At 40.0% G+C, this 19,152-nt stretch overlaps 1 protein-coding gene across 1 annotated transcript in view; it reads left to right on the top strand.

Moving 5' to 3' along the window:
• Nucleotides 1-19,152, top strand: part of LOC105279682 (zinc finger and SCAN domain-containing protein 26) — a 325,080-nt gene that overhangs the window by 18,249 nt on the left and 287,679 nt on the right. Inside the window, exon 2 of the mRNA XM_011339603.2 lies at nt 1,366-1,914. Within this exon, the coding sequence (XP_011337905.2) occupies nt 1,903-1,914 (12 nt within the window). The 5' untranslated portion in view covers nt 1,366-1,902. The remainder of the gene's footprint in view (nt 1-1,365; nt 1,915-19,152) is intronic.

Genomic DNA, 19,152 nt, shown 5'->3' with positions numbered 1-19,152 from the left:
TGTTGGATTAGCTTGGATTACGATAACATCTTATGCGGTGTGTGTGAAGCTGGCGTATCATTTCGCGGAAAATCATTAATTATTGAGAGTTCTGGCTCCCTTTTTAATAGTTCTAGAGATCCTGATAGGTTAAACACATAGTTCTGGCCATTAAAGCGAAAAAATCACATAGTGCAAAGTGAGACGCCAACTTCACGCAGCGTCTCACTTTGTCCTGCGACAGTTTCCGCCATAATTTCGGCTAGATTTTAAAAGATCTACAGTTCTACATGAGTTCTAGAAAGAGTTCTAGCGAAAAAAAAGTTTTTTCATCTTTTTATAATTATTAAAGCTAAAAAATGTTTAAGGGAATGACGACTGGTTAATTTCAGAGAATTCTGTGCTTTATGAAATATTTCTCGTGTAGTTCTGAACGTATTTAAGCGTATTCCAAATAGTTCCGACCGCAGACATTAACAATTATTTAATAAAAAATTTTTATCGTCCGAGAAAGACGGATATACAGAGATATGGGTGAGACGCTGGTCGATTTTCGAGAGTTCTGTGAAGATTAAAATATTTCTCGTGTAGTTCTGAACGTATTTAAGCGTATTCCAAATAGTTCCGACCGCAAACATTAACAATTATTTAATAAAATTTTTTATCGTCCGAGAAAGACGGATATACAGAGATATGGGTGAGACGCTGGTCGATTTTCGAGAGTTCTGTGAAGATTAAAATATTTCTCGTATAGTTCTGAACGTATTTAAGCGTATTCCAAAGAGTTCTGACCGCAAACATTAACAATTATTTAATAAAAAATTTTTATCGTCCGAGAAAGACGCATCTACGGAGATATATGTGAGACGCTGGTCGATTTTCGGGAGTTCTGCTTATTCTAAAACAGTTCTCGTATAGTTCCGGACATGTGCAATGCCTTTCCAAAGAGTTCTGATAGGAACGATTAGAAAATTTTTTTAAAAATTATTTCGCCCAAAGAGTGGACGTTTTTGACTTTACCAGTGAGACGCTGGTCGATTATCGAGAGTTCTGCTTATTCTAAAACAGTTCTCGTATAGTTCCGGACATGTACAATGCCTTTCCAAAGAGTTCTGACAGGAACAACGATTAGAAAATTTTTGAAAAGATCTATGTTCCTATATTCTATATATAGATATCAAATGTATACGATTGAAGCATGGTTCCGACGTTCATGAAATTCGACGCCGATATTAGAGACATCCAACCTCTATTTCGGTGCAACGACTCTCGGCCTAAATTTGCTTCGCCGCAAAGACGACCGGAATTATGATTTCCGCGACACTAGTTAAGTTTTCCAGCTTCGTATGCGGCAGCTTCTAATGCAAGCGCATTTGTATGTTGCAGGTGACAGGGACCGAACGGGCCAGTATTCATGCCAGTATGCCAATCGAATGCCGGTAAACGAGCGACATCCGCGTCGTCATCGATAGCAATTAATAAATTATTTAGCTAAATCAATTAGTCAATAATTTTGCCAGCCGACGAAGATTCGTCAGTCACGGCGGTCTATACAGTGACTGGAAAACGCAAACGCGTGGAGTTCTCCACGCACCCGCGTAGCAATAAGGATCGCGTATCGCGAATAAACACGTCCGCTCTTATCGCGTTTTTCTCGACAATAATTTCCGGTGTTTTCCGCATCGCCGAGTTCAAGCAAACAAAGGAAAAAAGGAAAGAAACAGGAGAAATCCGGTGAACGTGATCGACTGTGCAATCGTGGTGAAGTGTGATCGACTGTTTTATCCCCCGCGACTGTTGAGTGCGACGAAGAGAGGGACAGTCTGCGACGCAGAAGTGTGGAAGCGGACACCACCCCGGCGATCATCACGGTGGCTGGAAACGCTGACTTACATCGGGAGCGCCAACCTGCAATCAAGGTTCATGGTTTTCATGGTGAGTCACGGCATCTATTTCTATCTTTCCCCCTAATGTTCTTTTTCGTTACGGGCTTCTTCCCTCCTTGCGCCATGTGGCAAACCTCTCTCTATATCTCCGTCTCGGTTTCTTTTCATTCCGAATACTGAATCGGTCGTGTCGCGTCCGTCTCCGGTCAATGCCACGTGGAATCAATTGGCCACGGCCGCATCTCGTCCATTTAAGCTTGCCCGGAGAGGAACAATTTTATGAACGAACTATCGTACTCCCCATTACTCGCCGCAGGCTTCTCGAACTCCGTGATGATTTTTTAAATTTATTAATTTGTGAGAAATGAGTAATTATACCCTGAAATTAGATAGATAAAATTTATAATAACGTTTTCTAAAATTTAAATAATTATATAATAATATAAATTATTAGATAATTATATCTAGAACAAACAAATTTACTTTAAATTTAAAAAATAATTTGCGGAAAGTATGAATTTGACAATACGGAAATTTTAAAATATAAACATGTATCGTTTCTCAATATTGTTCTCCATGCATTCAGTAGCATCATAGTCGATTGTCGCTTGACATTCACATGCGAATGAGTTTACCGATCAAGTGGACCGAATGCGAATCCGCGGGACTACCATGAATACGTGCGACGAGTTGTCAGTCCATTTCTGCTGTCATCGAGGATCTCTCTCGTACATTCAAAACGTTCCGTTTTATGCGGGCGCCACCCGGGATCGATCGCGTGGTTTCACGGAGCCTCGACAAATGAGCGCATGTGTTTTAAATCCCACCCTTATCGAGTATCACCGTATATTTGCGCCGTGAACGCAACGCCCGACGACGATTTGCATAATTTTTCGCGCGCGGACCGTCTTCGCGCCGTCTTGTTATCTTTACGCGCTCATTGTATCGTGCTGCATCTTCGCGAGGCGACGAAACGTTGAATATTAATATTACATCCCGCATGGAGTACCGGTGAGCGGTGAGGTCGACTCGTAAACACAAATGTAACAGGACTACCGACGTGCCCTTCGTCCACTATCCCGTTGTCCCTCTGGTTTTATTCTGTTCCCTGGTCCTCGGGGCCCCTCTATTTTAAACATCGCGACGTTCATTGGGTCACTACCTTTACGGCCTATTCCGCACGTTTTTTTGCGTGCCGTTTTTCAACGTAAGATGATTCGGTAATGAGCACACCATCATCAGATGTTGCACGTGTCACGCGCGATTTGCATAATTGCTCGCCGATTTCTCTTCGTGCCATGCGCCGCCTCGTTATCTTTATGCTCGTCATATCGCGCCAGATCAGCGAATTGTCGAGACATCGAACTTACACTTTGAGCATGGATCCCGACATTTCGACACGGCGACCTGAGCGAACAGAAATCGTGTTGAAACGCGCAAACATCTTCGCGCGAAGAACGTCAATATCGACACTTTTTCCCGTTCGTCTCCTTCCGCCGGCCCGCTTCTTTTCGTCTTATTAATTATCGGAGCATTAACGTTGTCCCGAACGGTTCTCCTAATGAATGGATTCGACGCGATCTCATCTCATTCGTGCAGTTTTATTGGCGTGCACGCCAAAGGTCGGCGAGATTTTGCGGAATGTAACTCACGTTGCATGCGACACCGCGCGTTATCTTTATGTGTGTGTTATCGCGTTTACATCGAGCTGGTGCGACGCATTTCCGCATTCGTTGGGAGATTCCACTTTGAGAGGTGATACATACAAATTTTCAACTGATTCTAATTAGGAACTTGTTCTGCAATTTATATTTTAATAGTCTAACAGTATCGAATCGGTACATTTGCACAATTTATTTCTGATTGTTTCTTTGTTCTGCTGTAGCATAAAACTTTTACTTTTAGAAATAGTTGATAATGTGAAATTTTACATAAACGGATAGTGAGAAATAATTTTTAATTCCCTTGAAAATATTGTGTCTCTTAGTTATTGTTCCAAATTATTTTCAATTTCTGCTCGAATTCTCGCTCAATAGAACACGGACTTGCAGTGAAAAGTGCTGCACTGAGAAAAAAATGTAATTGATCTTACGAAATGTTTTGTCACGGGCTGCCAACAAAATATATACTTATTTCAACAAGTTATATATTGAAACAAATATGTAGTTCTTGGATTATGGATATGGATGTGTAATCACACATATGAGAATTATAATCCAACAATTATATATTTAATTCAATATATAACTTGTTGAAATAAGTATATATTTTGTTGGCAGCCCGTGACAAAACATTTCGTAAGATCAATTACATTTTTTTCTCAGTGTGTAAATGTGTTAAAAATGTAAATTTTACTTCTAATATAATAATTTAAATTTGCGCTAAATTTTTTTGCATTAAAACCGTCAATTTATTTATTTTTTTCTATATATTTGATGCTCTTATTTCATCGCGTCTCGTTTTCATTCCTTCTTATAATTCATCTCGCACAACGGCTGGATGATTCGTTGGTGCGAAAGTTTCGATGCGAGCCTGCGGCGTGTTACGCAAATTAATTAACGTGGCCGGACGTAACCCCGATGTTAATTTATCCTTTACAAAGAGAAAGAGAAAGAGAGGGTGAGAGGGAGGAAACCTGGACTAATTAAGAAAAACGCCAGATAAGGATCGATTTCGTTGGGAGGCGATCTGTACGATCTCTCCTGGATATTTCAGTCGAGATTATTTCGAGGGAGGAAGAAGAAGGGTTAGGGGAAGAAACAGGATTGAGGCGAAAGAGGCGAGGTGGGACGTTGCGGGAAGACCCACCGCCGGGTTACGGGTCAGCCGCAGTGGAGCATTAATAATCGTTTACAATCTTTAAGGCAGGGTGTGGCGAGTGCGTTCACCCTCGCCTTCCTCTTCTTCCTTCTTCTCTTCCGCCTCCCTTTCTTGCGCTCTTCTCTTCGTTGCACAACGCGGATGAAATGGAAGCGAAAGATCCGACTTACCTTCGTAAACGTTTACGTCCTCGTAAAACTGAAAGGGGATACACTATAGGAAAAAAATAATTAATAGCGAAGGGATAACAGCGTCGACAACATAAATGTCGTTCGGATATCTTTATTCCCTTAAGCAATGCGTATGCTGCACAAATTTGCGAAATATCTCGCTGCAAAACTGAACCGTGAAGAGATTAAATGAATCATTATTAAAATCCGAAACTAAAATCTAGGAACAAAAGACAAGAAGCAAGAAAATAAAGGTCGGTTGAAATAAAATCGAGGCAAAAAACGTTTTAAAGAGTTAAAAGGAACAGCTATGAGCTTTGTTCTCGACAAGAGTTCTCTCAACCTAACGGCTCTAAATCTGCTAGGTGCAAAGTGGCGATGCTTACTGTGATCGAGCTGTAATTTCATGCCTTTTGCGTTTCACTCATGTTTCCTCGCTAGTAGTTTACACTCGTAATTGCGAGGTGTGTCGGCAGCCTAGGGAACATTGTAAGATCAGCATTATCGACGTGCCGGTGGAGTATCGATTTACGATCGGCTCGGTACACTTAGCCATTTGATTTCGGAAGTGCGTAATATTGATTAGAAACGAGAAATTAACACCGCCGTCAAGGAAACTCGATAAACCGGTATATACGTAGGAGTCACGGACTTCGCGGGTCTTTTCTCGATTTCTGTTGCGTAAAATACTATTTAACAGGAAGCGACCAAGCGATCAATAATTTCTGTTACAATCAATGTTTTCTTTGCTTACATTAGCACGTTATACCATCCATTTCGACGATACAATTTACAGAAAATTTTCTTACGCCGGTTGCATTCATTACGACGCTTTATTGATTCCGTTTCGTGTACCAATCTTTCTTTTATTTTATTTATTGACAAATTAATAATTCAAGACAACGAAAATAGCTATTGTAATTCGTATGAAGTACAAATTTCATTGTAAGTGCTAAAATAATCATATTTGATTTGGAGAGCTTCTTGATTTGAAAAGCGCTTAAAACTTTGCTCGCGACTGTTTTCGTACGCTGCGCGCTGCGACGAATTTTTCGGTGACCATCGAACCATCGGGCGGGACAACCATCGAAAAATTCGCCATGGTGGGCGATACGAAGACTTTTTTTCGTGCGTTATTAACGACGGTGATAAATATGCACGAGCGGTAACTTTTCACGAGTGCTTCTCACGAGTGCGACGAATCGGCGATCGGGTTCTCAACCCGCCAACACGAAAAAAGCGTCTCTGAGTAACCTGTTTCACCATCGACCGCGCGAATCCACGTTGTTTCGCGGAAATTTTAACTCCAGGAAATTTTTCGTGCATTTTTGTAATATTCTCGCGCAATGAAGTTACTCAAAAGTTCCGTCAATGAGCAAAATTGTCATATACAAACGTATGCGTTAGCTTGCACGTTAGACTCACTACACGTGGCGCTGGTTATCATTTATTCTATGAATACAAACTCTGCGCTTCGCAGTAGTCCGAAGTTAGACGGTGAGCAATTAGCTATCGCAGTCCTTCAAGTTTCTCTTCTAAGCGGCTTACACGCTTAGATAAATTTCCCGTTGCATTACTGCTTTTATTTATTACCGTGTCTCGCAGCCGAGGGTTTACGATATTAGCGCACTATTAAAAACATCTTCTTAAATAATCAATCTTCCACTTAATATGTTGAAAGACGTCTTAAAATGAGAGAGTTTGCAGGCTTCCTATAGAATCGTAACTCGCGATATTCCGCTCGTTTGCGGCACGACGTTATTAACGATAACGATAAATACGCGCGTTTTGGTTTCTGACGTGCGGATTCTTTCTCCCTACTCTTTTTGCGAGGGCGATGAATCGACGGGAGGAGCAACCCTCTCAGGAACTCGTTTCTGCAACACGTGTGCGATTTTGTTGTCCCGGCTGAAAATCGATTGTCGGTTCTCCTCTTGTATCTCCGCTAGGTCATCCACCGTCGCCGACCTGCCACGATCGCCACCTGCAGCGACGAATCAGCATATTTAGCATTGGGTCGAATTTAATAAACGGGCCGTGCATTGCGCACCAACGTCTGCGAGATGCATTAATAACATCGTGATGTATGGTACGTGCGATGGTGTCTGAAAACGTCGCCATTGAAATTCGATGAGATATATACATGCAACAATTAGTTGTGTGCTTTAGTGGTTAAAAAGTTACGATCGAAATTTAATTTAACGCATTTACTGCTATGACGATCACTGATAACCGACATTAAGTTTTCCGCTTACGCCGTGAAACGGAATCATAATTATATGAACATATGACGATGAATCTTAATATTATAATAACTCTTATATTATTAGCTTAATATTATAATAATAACTCACACATACACACACAATTGGCGTGAACAGAAAATCAGCTAAATTACGTGTGGTGAATGTGTTAAATAACCAAATTAATATAAAATTTATATTATAGTTATATATACATACACATTTATTTTGCTTTTATTGAATATTTAGTTTGTTAAGTTTTTATTAATTGCATCAAAAAACTCGGTTTAACTAACGCCCCAACTCCACACACTACGTTACACCTCTCTCGACAAACTTGTCTTTCACTTATAAATCACTGAGGTTTGTAATTTATTGAGGCTTCTAATCGTACGAGTGTGTTTGACAACCATTGCGAGGATTTACTGTGCGTGCAGAATGTTATTCAATTCGTTGCAGACGCGAGCAAGGCAATGATGTCGTAAATATCGAGATTAAATATTGATATCGATTGAATATCGACGTTGATTTTATTTTAGCACGTTCGTCCTTAAATCTACTACGAATGCAGTTTTGCACGACCGCCGATGGCTCGAGAAGAATGTTACTGTATTAACGTGCATCTCGTTTTAACACATCGAAATATTTCATCGAGGCTGCGTGCGGTGAGGAAGAAAAATTGCGCGTTTATCGACTCAAATATGCTGCCGCGCCTAGGTCCGTTGCGCGCCGTGAACGCATTTTTCACGTAAAGCGCATTAAAGACGGCTCCAAGCAGTGCCGGGTATAAAGGCACTCTTTCGAAGGGAACTGAAAAATGAAACGGCTTCGTAATACGATTCATCACGCGTGTTGGTTGCAGTCTCCGAAAAAGTGATGCATGCTCGTTGTCGAGGACGATATGCTGAATATCATTTATCCTGTAGCACGAATGCGCCCGCAATATATTCAAGCTCCATTCACGCCTACCATGAAAGATCGTGTCGATATACGGAATCGATTCAACTCTATGTGCATGTTGTGGAAAGTGACAAGTAATGATTATGTATTTCATTTAAATTTTTCGAAAACCTCCATGTCGTGAAATTTAGGTCGTATTATTTGCAAAGAATTCGGGGGAATTATAATAGTTTTGGTTTGACGTACAAGAATTGAGATGTTCTAGGTAATTACTCGCCGGAGCATTAAAAAAACTTTACAAATGCATAATTAAGCATCGAACTATTCAAATGATTTGCAACGCAAAATTTTGTTGGAAGCGAAATGTCAAATTAATGAGCAATAAAATTAACGCGAATTAATCTCGGTAGAACAAGTTAACGTATTAATAATAGCTTGCACGATGGTATCAAGAAATCACCCTTCTATTAAAAAAGGTCTCACACGAAAGGAAACGAATTGAATTACTGAAGAATGAAATAATTCCACTGTTGGAACGACTATTAACGTCAAGATAAAGCAAGAGAGTCACAGCTGTGCAATATATCATTTGTACTCGCGAGGTATTACTCTTATGCACGAACAATTAAAGTGTCGAATTAATGAATTAATGAATAATAGTATTAACGTCAAGATAGATCATGATAAACGTAATGAGGAAACTCGAGTATCGTGTAGTCGAGACCTTATCCTCGTTGCATGCAAGAGATCATATCCGGCAGAAAAAATGTGCTTCCTGTGGAATGCCCGGTGTTGTCCTATGTGTTTAGCAAACATGGCTAATTTTTAACAAAACGTTAACAATTTAGGAGTGACCGTTTCCTCCGCGTTGGCCGCGTTAACGATCACTAAAATTGGGGAATCTTGCTCGTTAAAAATTAATGCAGGCCGCGGGATCCGGTTAATGTTTCAGTTCGAGACCGTGAGATTCCTGGCGCAGGTGCCATTCCGATTTCAGCCGCGAGTTCAGCGTTATATGGAGATCCTTTATCATTCTTTTTATTGGCCACGTAATTCAGTAATGTACAATGTTTAGTGGACGGCCGTGAGCGAGGCAACAGACCTCGCGTACTGTGCTCGACAAATTATTCTCGTTACGCAGGAAAACCGCCGAGAGTGGACACCCGGCGGAAGAGCGGAAAATTTATGGTCGGTATAAAGTATTAACGTTATCCTGCTCAATTACGTGGCTTGCGCTTAGCACAGTCAAGATCGAGAATATGCCATCAAGCGGAAGCATATCAGTCATATTGTCCGCATTTTGAAAAAATGGTTGAAATGAGAATATTCGTCAAAATATTCATTGTAAAAGCTAAACGTTTTATTGTATAGTAAACAAGTAAAACAGAAGTTTTTCTTTTCTATATTTATTACATTATATTCTTTTACGCTATACTATTGATATTTTATATATCATTATTGTGTTTTATAATTTTATTATTGCAGAAAAGAAAATGAGAGAAATTATATCGCACAAAAATGATTAAATATTGTACTTTAAAAAATATGTATCAATTCTTACTGGTTTATACCGCTATTCCGTCCAGCAAAGAAACAAGAACGTGATTAACGTTATTTAATTCTGTTGTGCATTCGCCTTGGAAAGTTGACTTACTCATCTTTATCATGTCTCACAACAGAAGAAGGAGGGGGAAAATGTGCGACACGTTAGTCTCTCGTTGATTACATCGTAAGATTATAACGAAGCAGGACGCCCACGCGGCGAGCAAATGCGGTCGGTTAATTGTTGCAGCGGATTTAAAGATGGTGCCCGAAATAAACGAACACCGTGCGCGAAAGTGCGCCCAAGTTGTATACGAGCGTTGCGAAGTGTATTTTTCGATCTCGTTACGGTGCACGTTATTAAGTACCAGGAAATATACAAGAGGCATTTATTTTGCTGTGCGTTTTCAAATGGCTGTACATGGACCATAATTGCACAAGTTTTCGCTTCACGTATGAAGATTTTAATCCATATTCGCGATTTACCAGAGTATCAGACAGAAAAAGAAAAACACAATGTGGCAAAGCTTGGCATGTTATAAATACCATTTTTAGAAAAATCCGAAATAAATAATAATACGTGTGCTGATTTCATGATTCTATTTGCTGTACGCTTATCGTGAGTCGTTCTTTACGTTCGTATGTATGTGCGTGTGTGTGAGAAAATAATTAATAAAGATTAGGTCGTAATCGACGACTAAAGTCGCTGTCTCGTCGCACGTCGCGACGAAAAGGTCGCAAAATTGTCAACGTATCAATAACCGCATACTCGCTGCGGCGTAATGAGATTTTATCACCGGGTAATGTATGGCCGAAGGCTGCTCTGCTCGACGCCGATGCGTGCCTACGCCAGCGAGACGTTAAAATCAGCTCAATTACGCAGGTGGAGGCACGCACAACTCTTTCTTATTGATTGCTGATGATTATGGGGCACTGTCATTAATGTCTTGCTCAAGATACAAGTACATCAGTTAGCCACACCGGATATTTATCACATCTCAGGCCTTCTATCTTTTTAGATTTTTTAGTACACCAATTTGGCGGAATTGACTGTACTTACTTACAGAGCGCTTAATAGAAGAGTACGATTAAATCTTTCGAAACGTATTTAAAAGCAGACACACTCGAGCAATGTGTAATTTTCATTCAATGCGTTTTAACAAACAAATTTACTTAATTGTGTTAGATAGATAATTGTGTTAGAATCTTGTTTCTTTCGAGAAAAAGACAACTTTTCAACAATATCATAAATTAAATGGCAGCCGCATGTTTAAGAGATTGTTGCCGTTACGATCCGTGTAACTAATTTCATTTAACATAAAAGATTTAAGCAGGATTGTAATATATTCAAAGAAAACTTTTAAGTTCAGACATATTCTTCGAATGTTATTGCATATTAATAACGATCGGTACAAGTTTCATAACACTAACGTTGACTATTGACGGTTTACGTTTTCTATAGCCACGCGGGACAATTCTTTCCATATGCGTTATAAAACATTGATCACTGAGAAATAGTCCACGTGCTGTACAGGTAGAACGATCGCAAACTACTACTATGTTACCTTAATAGCGGAACTTTGCGAAACATTGTAGCGAATTTCCGGCATTCTTGCTGTTAGTAAAAACTTTCTTCTTCAAATTTGATACTGGAAAAGTTGTAATTGATCCACATGCGTTTCATTAATTATATTCTTTTGCAATATTTCGTTTATTGTGAACTGTTTTTCTTTCCGAGAGAAAGAGAGAAAGAAATCTGTTTCGTATATCACGCGTTTACATGTCAGTAACTGACCAGATAAATCGACACTAGTTACTTAGCAGCTTCAATCTGGAAAGTTTGTTATAACGGTGTTCATGATTTATAATACGTTATTTTGTGTAGCACGTGATTCGTTTTTCATCTGACGTATCGCATTCAGCTTACAGCGTTTTGATGGCGATCTCGTGCGCGGCCCAACTCTCACGCTACATATGGAAGACTCGATTATCGGTATCGCATAAGCATGATCGATTTTTTCGATGGTCTCATTTAACGGGCGTGAACACGCTCGCTTTCTGATTTACAACGCTCTCCGATAATAAGCGAGTGTGCTCGCCGTACTTATTTTTCCTACATGGTGAAATCATGCAAAAATCGCTAATTATAAGATTGTTTAACTTGTGATTTCTCTCTCTAAGGATGATTAATATGAGTAGCAAGAAATTTCTGAATAGATAATTACAACTTATATGTACATGAAAAACTTTCAGTTATAATATAAGTATTAAAGGCAAAAATCTGAAACTTAATTTTCAGATAACGTGACAATAAACAATGATTAAATTATAAATTATTAATTAAGTATTTTAAAACTGCGAAAGGATCAATATATTAATTCGCAAGGTAGTGTGTATCAATATTATAAATAAATAATTCTTATTCCTATTTAAAGAGGTTTAAATAAGATATTACCGTTTCGTGCAAAACGAAATTCTGCTTTTTTCATGGGTGAAATAATTATTACATCTGAGAAATAATGTTGTTCACGTGTAGCCAAATGGCTTGTCGACGATAGGTCTCGCCGGTACCGAAGCTCGAAAATAACTCGCGATTAACTTAACAATATCCTTCGCGCGTAAAGCGTGCTCGTGCTTGCTATTCGCAGTGCCAGGGGGAACCGAAACGACAAAGAATTCGTCGGAACTTTATGACGCGGGCCAACCGCGCGAACAACTTCTTCTCTCCCTTTGCCCACGTTGCCGGAACAAAATGGCGCCCTTTTAATTTACGAATCGTTAACGTCATTCGGACCGGTACTAAAGCCGACGAGAGACCGCGGCCACGGCGAGACGGAAGGTTTAAGGTCGGTGTAAATTTCGTCGGTGTTAAAGAGGTGCCAAATTTTTTAAATCACCAGATCGAGAGCGATCCGCTTTCACGGTAATGCAAGGGCCCACGGTGTACGGGATGCGCCTTTCAGCAATTTCGCTTTTCGGTGTCGATTTTCATCGTCGTGCGAAATTGACAGCAACATGTACTGGAGGATACGCTTCGGCGATTAATGTTACAGTTTTCGGAGAACGAAACCAATTTTTTAAATTATTGCGCAGCGCGGATGAGAAAATCGAGCAGATTACGTGGTTCGGGGAAAAGCATCCTCTTAAAATCTACTGAAGTAGAGTGCGGCCTTATATAGCATGTCCCAGATTTCGAGAATTCTCTTTATAATATACAGATTCTTCGGTCAATTTGGAGTACACACTTTCTCCGCGCAGATCAGATTCTAACATTTCAGCGATTATAGAATCCAAATACGCGTAATAATAACATGTTTATTAAAATTTCTTATTGTGCATCAGAGCGCTATATTTAATTATGCGATCATTTTAAGACCGTGTAAACATCAGGAATTTATATTTACCGAGCACCTGCATTCTCCCAAGGAAGAGAATACGGGTTTGTTATATCCATGCATGTTTATGCGTTGTTACGCCGCATATTTATTTCATTCACGGCGAAGCGACAGCGAGGCAGACGCTTGGTCAATATTGCAACAGTTACTTTGTACGCTTGAATTTTGAGTGACGAGATTCACGAGCTTTTTATGAGCCACCCGCCGTGTGGCTGAGTCACTTCGCGACGCATGTAGTGTGGTGGCCGTTTCAGGGACCGTAAGTGCCCATATTACCAACGAATATCGCCGATAAATAACGCGTCCCACTTCCTCGTAAAATCGCGGCGTACGCACCGCGCCGAGCTCTCTCGGCCGAGCTCGAACGTCTATTTCCACGTTGTAACCCGCCCGAGAGCGGGTCCTACGATAAAATTATCTGTCGCGGTATCTGAGCTGCCGTGATCCGTTTACTGCGCTCGGTATAATTGTTCAGCACTGATTCCGCGTTGCCGCGAAGTATTCGCGATCGTTATCGATCTCGTTACCGTAGGTGCTGCAAATAAACCTCGGGGAAGACCTGCATTTCAGTTAGAGATTTATATTGTGCTATTTAAATGTCGTATTGTTAAGCTCGTTGCCAATATCGATACCGGTTTGACACCGCCTTAATGTAGTCCATTAAAAATTTAGTTGGTTAGCTAAGCTATCTTGCATCAATTTCTCAAAATTAAAACAATCGATATCGGCACAAGTATTCTTGGCAAAACCGCAATGTTTTCTCAAGATATATTTATCCTGAAATAATATACTTGGAATATTTTTGTTGTTGAAGAATATTCCATTATCTTACGTCATTGATACAGGATATTCCATTATCTTACGTCATTGGTACAGGATATTTTCGCGCGCTCCTATCCTTGTATCCACGAAATGACGTAATTTCTTCTGCTCTCACGCTATTGATATAACAATTGATTTGTGAATCATGGCCACACCCAAGCAGCAATGCCCATCGAAACCCGCGTAAAATCGAGGCGGGAACGTATTCAGTCGCCTAAATCGCGTCGTTTGAATACTCGATATTGCCGCCGCGTACACACGAAGTTGCATCGATCGTGACTCACAACGTTGCCGAGTTAATAGAATCACTTTTCGCGCCGTTTCGCCGCGGCGAGTCAGTAAGTGGTCATATTGCCGACGAATATCGGCAATAAATGACGCGCCCACGGACCACTTCCTCGTAAAGTCGAAGCGACGTACTCTTGGGTCTACATCTATTTCCAGATTGCCGACACCGCCTCCGTGTAAAACCTGTTCAACATCGCGTTCCGTCCGCGCACCATTCGATTCCCGTCGTCTTATCGGCAGCGCGCTCTGCAAAACCTGTCGGTTCTGATAATAATTTGGCGAAGAAATCGCACGAGATTCGCACTGTGTATTCGCGAAATCACGTACCCGCGAAATTGCCGATATTTTTACTTAGCTTTTTATTCCACCAGCTTTCACTTCCAAATTTAGATAAAAAATGAGGTGAACGTTGAAAGGGTGGGCACTTTCATATAACTTAGCAAGTAAAAGGTACGAAATTATGAATATACGGAATCAGCGTTTTGTTATCGTTGGAAAGGCGTAGCATTCTATTCTCGGAGCAAGCAATGGCTCTTCTAGGCGGGTTATTCTCTCACAACTGTCCTCGCACTTTGTAAGAGACTTTAATCTTCGGCTGTTTCAGCGTTAACAGTCGCCGAAATGGCTCGTCAGCCACGTTGAAACGTTTCAACTGGTGGCATATGATGCTCGTTTGCTGCTGGACGGAGGGTTTACTTGCCGCTATTATCCTACCTGGCCGATCGAACATTTCAGATTACGTTGGAACTATTAGTTCAACGTTTTATTAGTTCGCTCTCGACCACCACGTATGCCCTCTTCCGCGCGATATCTGCAGTATTTAAAACCGAGTCGAGATAGCAAATACGATGGCTTTCCCAACGGCTGCACCCGCATTTATTATACGCGCGTTTAATAGCCCCGTTTTTATTACGTCGCCTCTGTGCAAGCTCATTATTTCGTCGCTTTATTACTAGAACACCGCGTAATGGAACACCGCGCCTCGTGGATGACTTGAACTTTGAACTTCGATTCCCCTGCCTCTCTCATCGGGAGCGATCTTTCCCGATTCTTCTCCTTCCTCCTCCACAAATTCTTATCTGTTATATAATCATATAGCTCGCCATCGTGCGTACTTCGTACCAATTTTATGAGCTGTAGGAATTGCGAGAAACGACTATAAACGATTGAAATTTTCATATAAATAAAACATAATTGCTGAGATGATGCTTTCGCAATGAGATGTTTTCATCCTTGTAAGAAAACGCAAGAAATCGCATTCTCTTACGATGTCCGTCTAGTACTGGTTGCAACTAGCGAGCGATCAGCTTGGTCAATCGTTCGTCGCGTTGCTGTATCTCTAAGCAGCAGTCGCAGTAATTGAATATCCTCACTGTGTATTTCGATGGAAAAGCCATCGGCTGCGGGTTTCGCGTTGCAGACTATCGATCTTCCACACGTTCGCTCTACGGATATGGTCGCGCAAGACCAGTCGCGCGCATTTCATGAAAATTCAGGACGTTGTCATAAGCGCGCGCTTTCTGCTGTCGCGCGACGGGAATTTCGATAAATAACCGCCGTCGTGTCAACGTCAATTTACGCGGTCGCCATGACCAGTCGACACCGATCGTCATGACCAATCAAGTCAAGTAAGAAATGGTTTTATCAGTTCCGTCATCATTCGTCACTCTGTTCATTCACAAGCGATTCGAGTTGCCGCGAATGTTCGTCTTTCCTCGAGACATACACATCTAGAGACATTAGGCTTCGATGTTAACAGTGTATTGATCATATATCTGATAATTATTACGCGTCGTTATTAATCTCACGGCAAAGCTCGTATAGCCAGGCTTACGTTATTTGCAATGAACGTTAGTCATAGTAGGATAATCATACTTAAGAGATGGAATAAGTCGTGCTACTTGCGCTATTGAATTCAATTTCCATTAATGAGCTACATTTTATTAATGGTAATATTACATCTATAATTTGATATAATTGAATTATGTATCATACGTTACTCGAAATGTAAAATAAGGAGTCAGTAAGAGCCAAGTTTGGCCTTTGTTGATCCGTTAACTCGTGCTTCGATTGTAGACCTGAAATTCTTATCGTTTGAGCTGAATTACGTTGATTTTCTCCACTAACTTTGTTGCTCCATGCTTTTTTGCGCATTTTGATTCCGGATCGTTATGGCAAATCCATTTCAGCGTTTAAGCGTATACCCATTGGAGAAGCGATAACCTGGCAGCGTGATCGTAGTGGGAAACATTAAAGTACTTCTGCAACGACTATGTTCTCTCTCTTTCGCTAAGTACATAACGTTTCACCGTCTCTTGTGTTCTTGATTCGCGCTTCTCTTTTAGTTCAACGTACGGTAATGACTGGTTCCGAGCGTAAACGCCGATCTATTTAAAGGGATATTAACTCGGCTGAACTCTCGGGCGTGCTAATGAAAAACGTTGTGCTAGTTGTGAAAATTACTGTACGCTCTGTGCGTGACATGTTCACGTTCGCCAAGTACCTGCCGATCTGTATAATTAGCGCCGCTGATATCATAATCCGAAAAATTCTCTAACGTGAGTTATTAGTGCAATCAGTAATTTAGTGATCCGCGCATTACATGCGAAACCTCTTTTTATTTTCCTAGTTGCGAATGTTATCGAAATTCTGCTTTATAATCAACTAATTATTAGTAAATTACTGTGGTATAGGAAACACGCACGCATACAATTTGACTGGCATGCAGCTTAAAACTATAAATTATAATAATTGTACATTTTGCTGTGCAATCTAATTATGAGAATATAATTATCGCGCTTGTTGCATTTATAACGTATCTTCAAATCTAACAAAAGTCTTTCATAAAATAGAGATGCCTTTATAAACGATATCTATACTTTATTTATTTTGGAACATTATAATATCATATAAATATCTTATATAGAAATTTATTACTTTTTCAGTACTGCAGACTTATTACATCATTAATTTTTAATGCTCTTATTTTTCTTCTTAATATATTCTGTTTATAATAACCTGAATAAAATTCTGTCACGGGCATAAATTGGAGAAAATTCTTCATCAATTTGTGAGAAATTGAAATTTTTCTTTTGATAAGTGAAGAGCCAGTACTAAAAGGGTTAAGAGCGAATCATGCGCCCGTCTAAAGATACGCTGAAAAATAAAGACAAAAAAGTTCGCGGATCCTCTCCCCACTGATGTCGCTATACATCACCGGCGAAACGAAAAAAGAAGGCAAAACCGGTTGTACCGCCAAAACCGGAAAGATTTCTTCCGTACACTGTCGCCCAAAACGGACAAATGGGACGAGGTAGTTCGGCCACTCTGATACAAGAATAAAAGAAAAATTCGCGAAAATCGTTGTGCATCCGTAGGAGCAGCGTCGCGTGTCCTTGTTGAAGTATTTTCGCAAAGACGCGAGCGATGTAATAGTATTCTATTTCTTGTTTTAATTTTTACATATAAATTAATATAATATACGTGTTACACATAATATTTACATAAAAAGTCTTAGAACTTTTATTAATAACTTCGCGCCATCGAAATGTGTTACGTCGATAATCGAGCAATTAAATCGCTAATAACATAATTTACAACTTACACAGCAGCAGATGAATTATCGATCACGATGCACGAGATGAGTTATTGCTTGAATAATTATCCAATGCCGATGAAGGACTTTTTCCCCGTGATTATCGCTGGGAAAGTCCGTATCGCTTCTTATGTCGTCCAAGTTAATCAATTTAAATTTGCTTATTAATGACTGCATTTATTTTCGGTTTACTCGATACAGATAACACCAGGCTATAATTGAAAAACTGAGAACAGCACGTAATTCACACTTTGAGCTTACTGCTAAAAACTTACAATAGAAAAAGAAAACTCCGATTCTAACTGATTCTTGTATAATATGCCTGATTTGTAATTCCAATAGAAATTGAAACGAACTACTTGCAGAAAGACATTATACATTCTCTCTCAATCGATTAGAGCATTCGATTAGAGACCTAATTAAAGCAACTGAATGCAGTCGACTTGTTTTTTGAGTTAATGCATACATCTTATGCTTTCCATATGATTACGGCGATTAATTCAGCTCGAAGATGGAGGGATGTCAAGAATACGAGACTATCAAATCAGCGATAATTACAAGAAAGTTATATCACTCTGATCATTAGCGTTACATCCTTTGCGTACGTTAGTCGCTATTAAGGTTTATTGGCTTGAAATTAATGCGCAGCTATGTTCGCAAATATATTTCTGACAGAATGGTAACTGTGTTACGTCGCCGATACTATCCCGAACATTAATCGGTCGAACGCCTTCGTATGAGTTATCGTTTCTTGGCTGTCGCACGCAATTTCTTCGCTTTACACGTGTTTACATATGTTTAACATGATACGTACGACATCGAATAATTGGGCCATCGGGATTGCAACGATAATTTTAATTGGGTACTGTACTGATTGTGAGATATTTCTTCAGCATTAAAATACCGTTAATTACAGATTATATATAAAGAGAAACAACGGAATTATTTATGTAAATTATAATATTCTTTTAATAATGCATTTTTGTAAATTCACGATATTGATACAAGAAAAAACTTGCCTCGTTACGTTTACTCAGAACTGGTTTTCATATTATAATATTTCAGATTAATATTTACTTAACTTTAACCTAATTAGATAATTAAGTTAAAGAGAATGAAATCAAAATTATCAAATTGACGCGTGGAAAAATAAAACGCCTATCCACACGTAATTATTCGAATGCAAGTCACCGGCTGCATTCCCAGCGCATCGCAACCATCGTATTTGCCCGCTTGTCCTGTATCTCAGTCCGTAGACGACTTATTAAATCCCCGTGTATATACAGATAACACGATTCGCCTTCCGACATTTAAAACCGCCGCTTATCGTTTGCCGTGTAATTGTTTAAGCGGACGTATCTGTCGCTCTCTGCTCGCCACTGCTGTTTCATCGTCCGTCGACGCATACATTATTTACATTTTCGGTACGCCGCTACATCGAGAGCAACGAGATCTCTTGATGACTGCAAAGCTTCCTCACTCGTTCGAAATGTATCTCCTGTAGTCACGGTA

The sequence above is a fragment of the Ooceraea biroi genome, chromosome 8 (genome assembly GCF_003672135.1).
Source record: "Ooceraea biroi isolate clonal line C1 chromosome 8, Obir_v5.4, whole genome shotgun sequence".
NCBI lineage: Eukaryota > Metazoa > Arthropoda > Insecta > Hymenoptera > Formicidae > Ooceraea > Ooceraea biroi.
The sequence above is the reverse complement of the archived record's forward strand: the minus strand, read 5'-3'. Positions and strand labels throughout refer to the sequence as shown.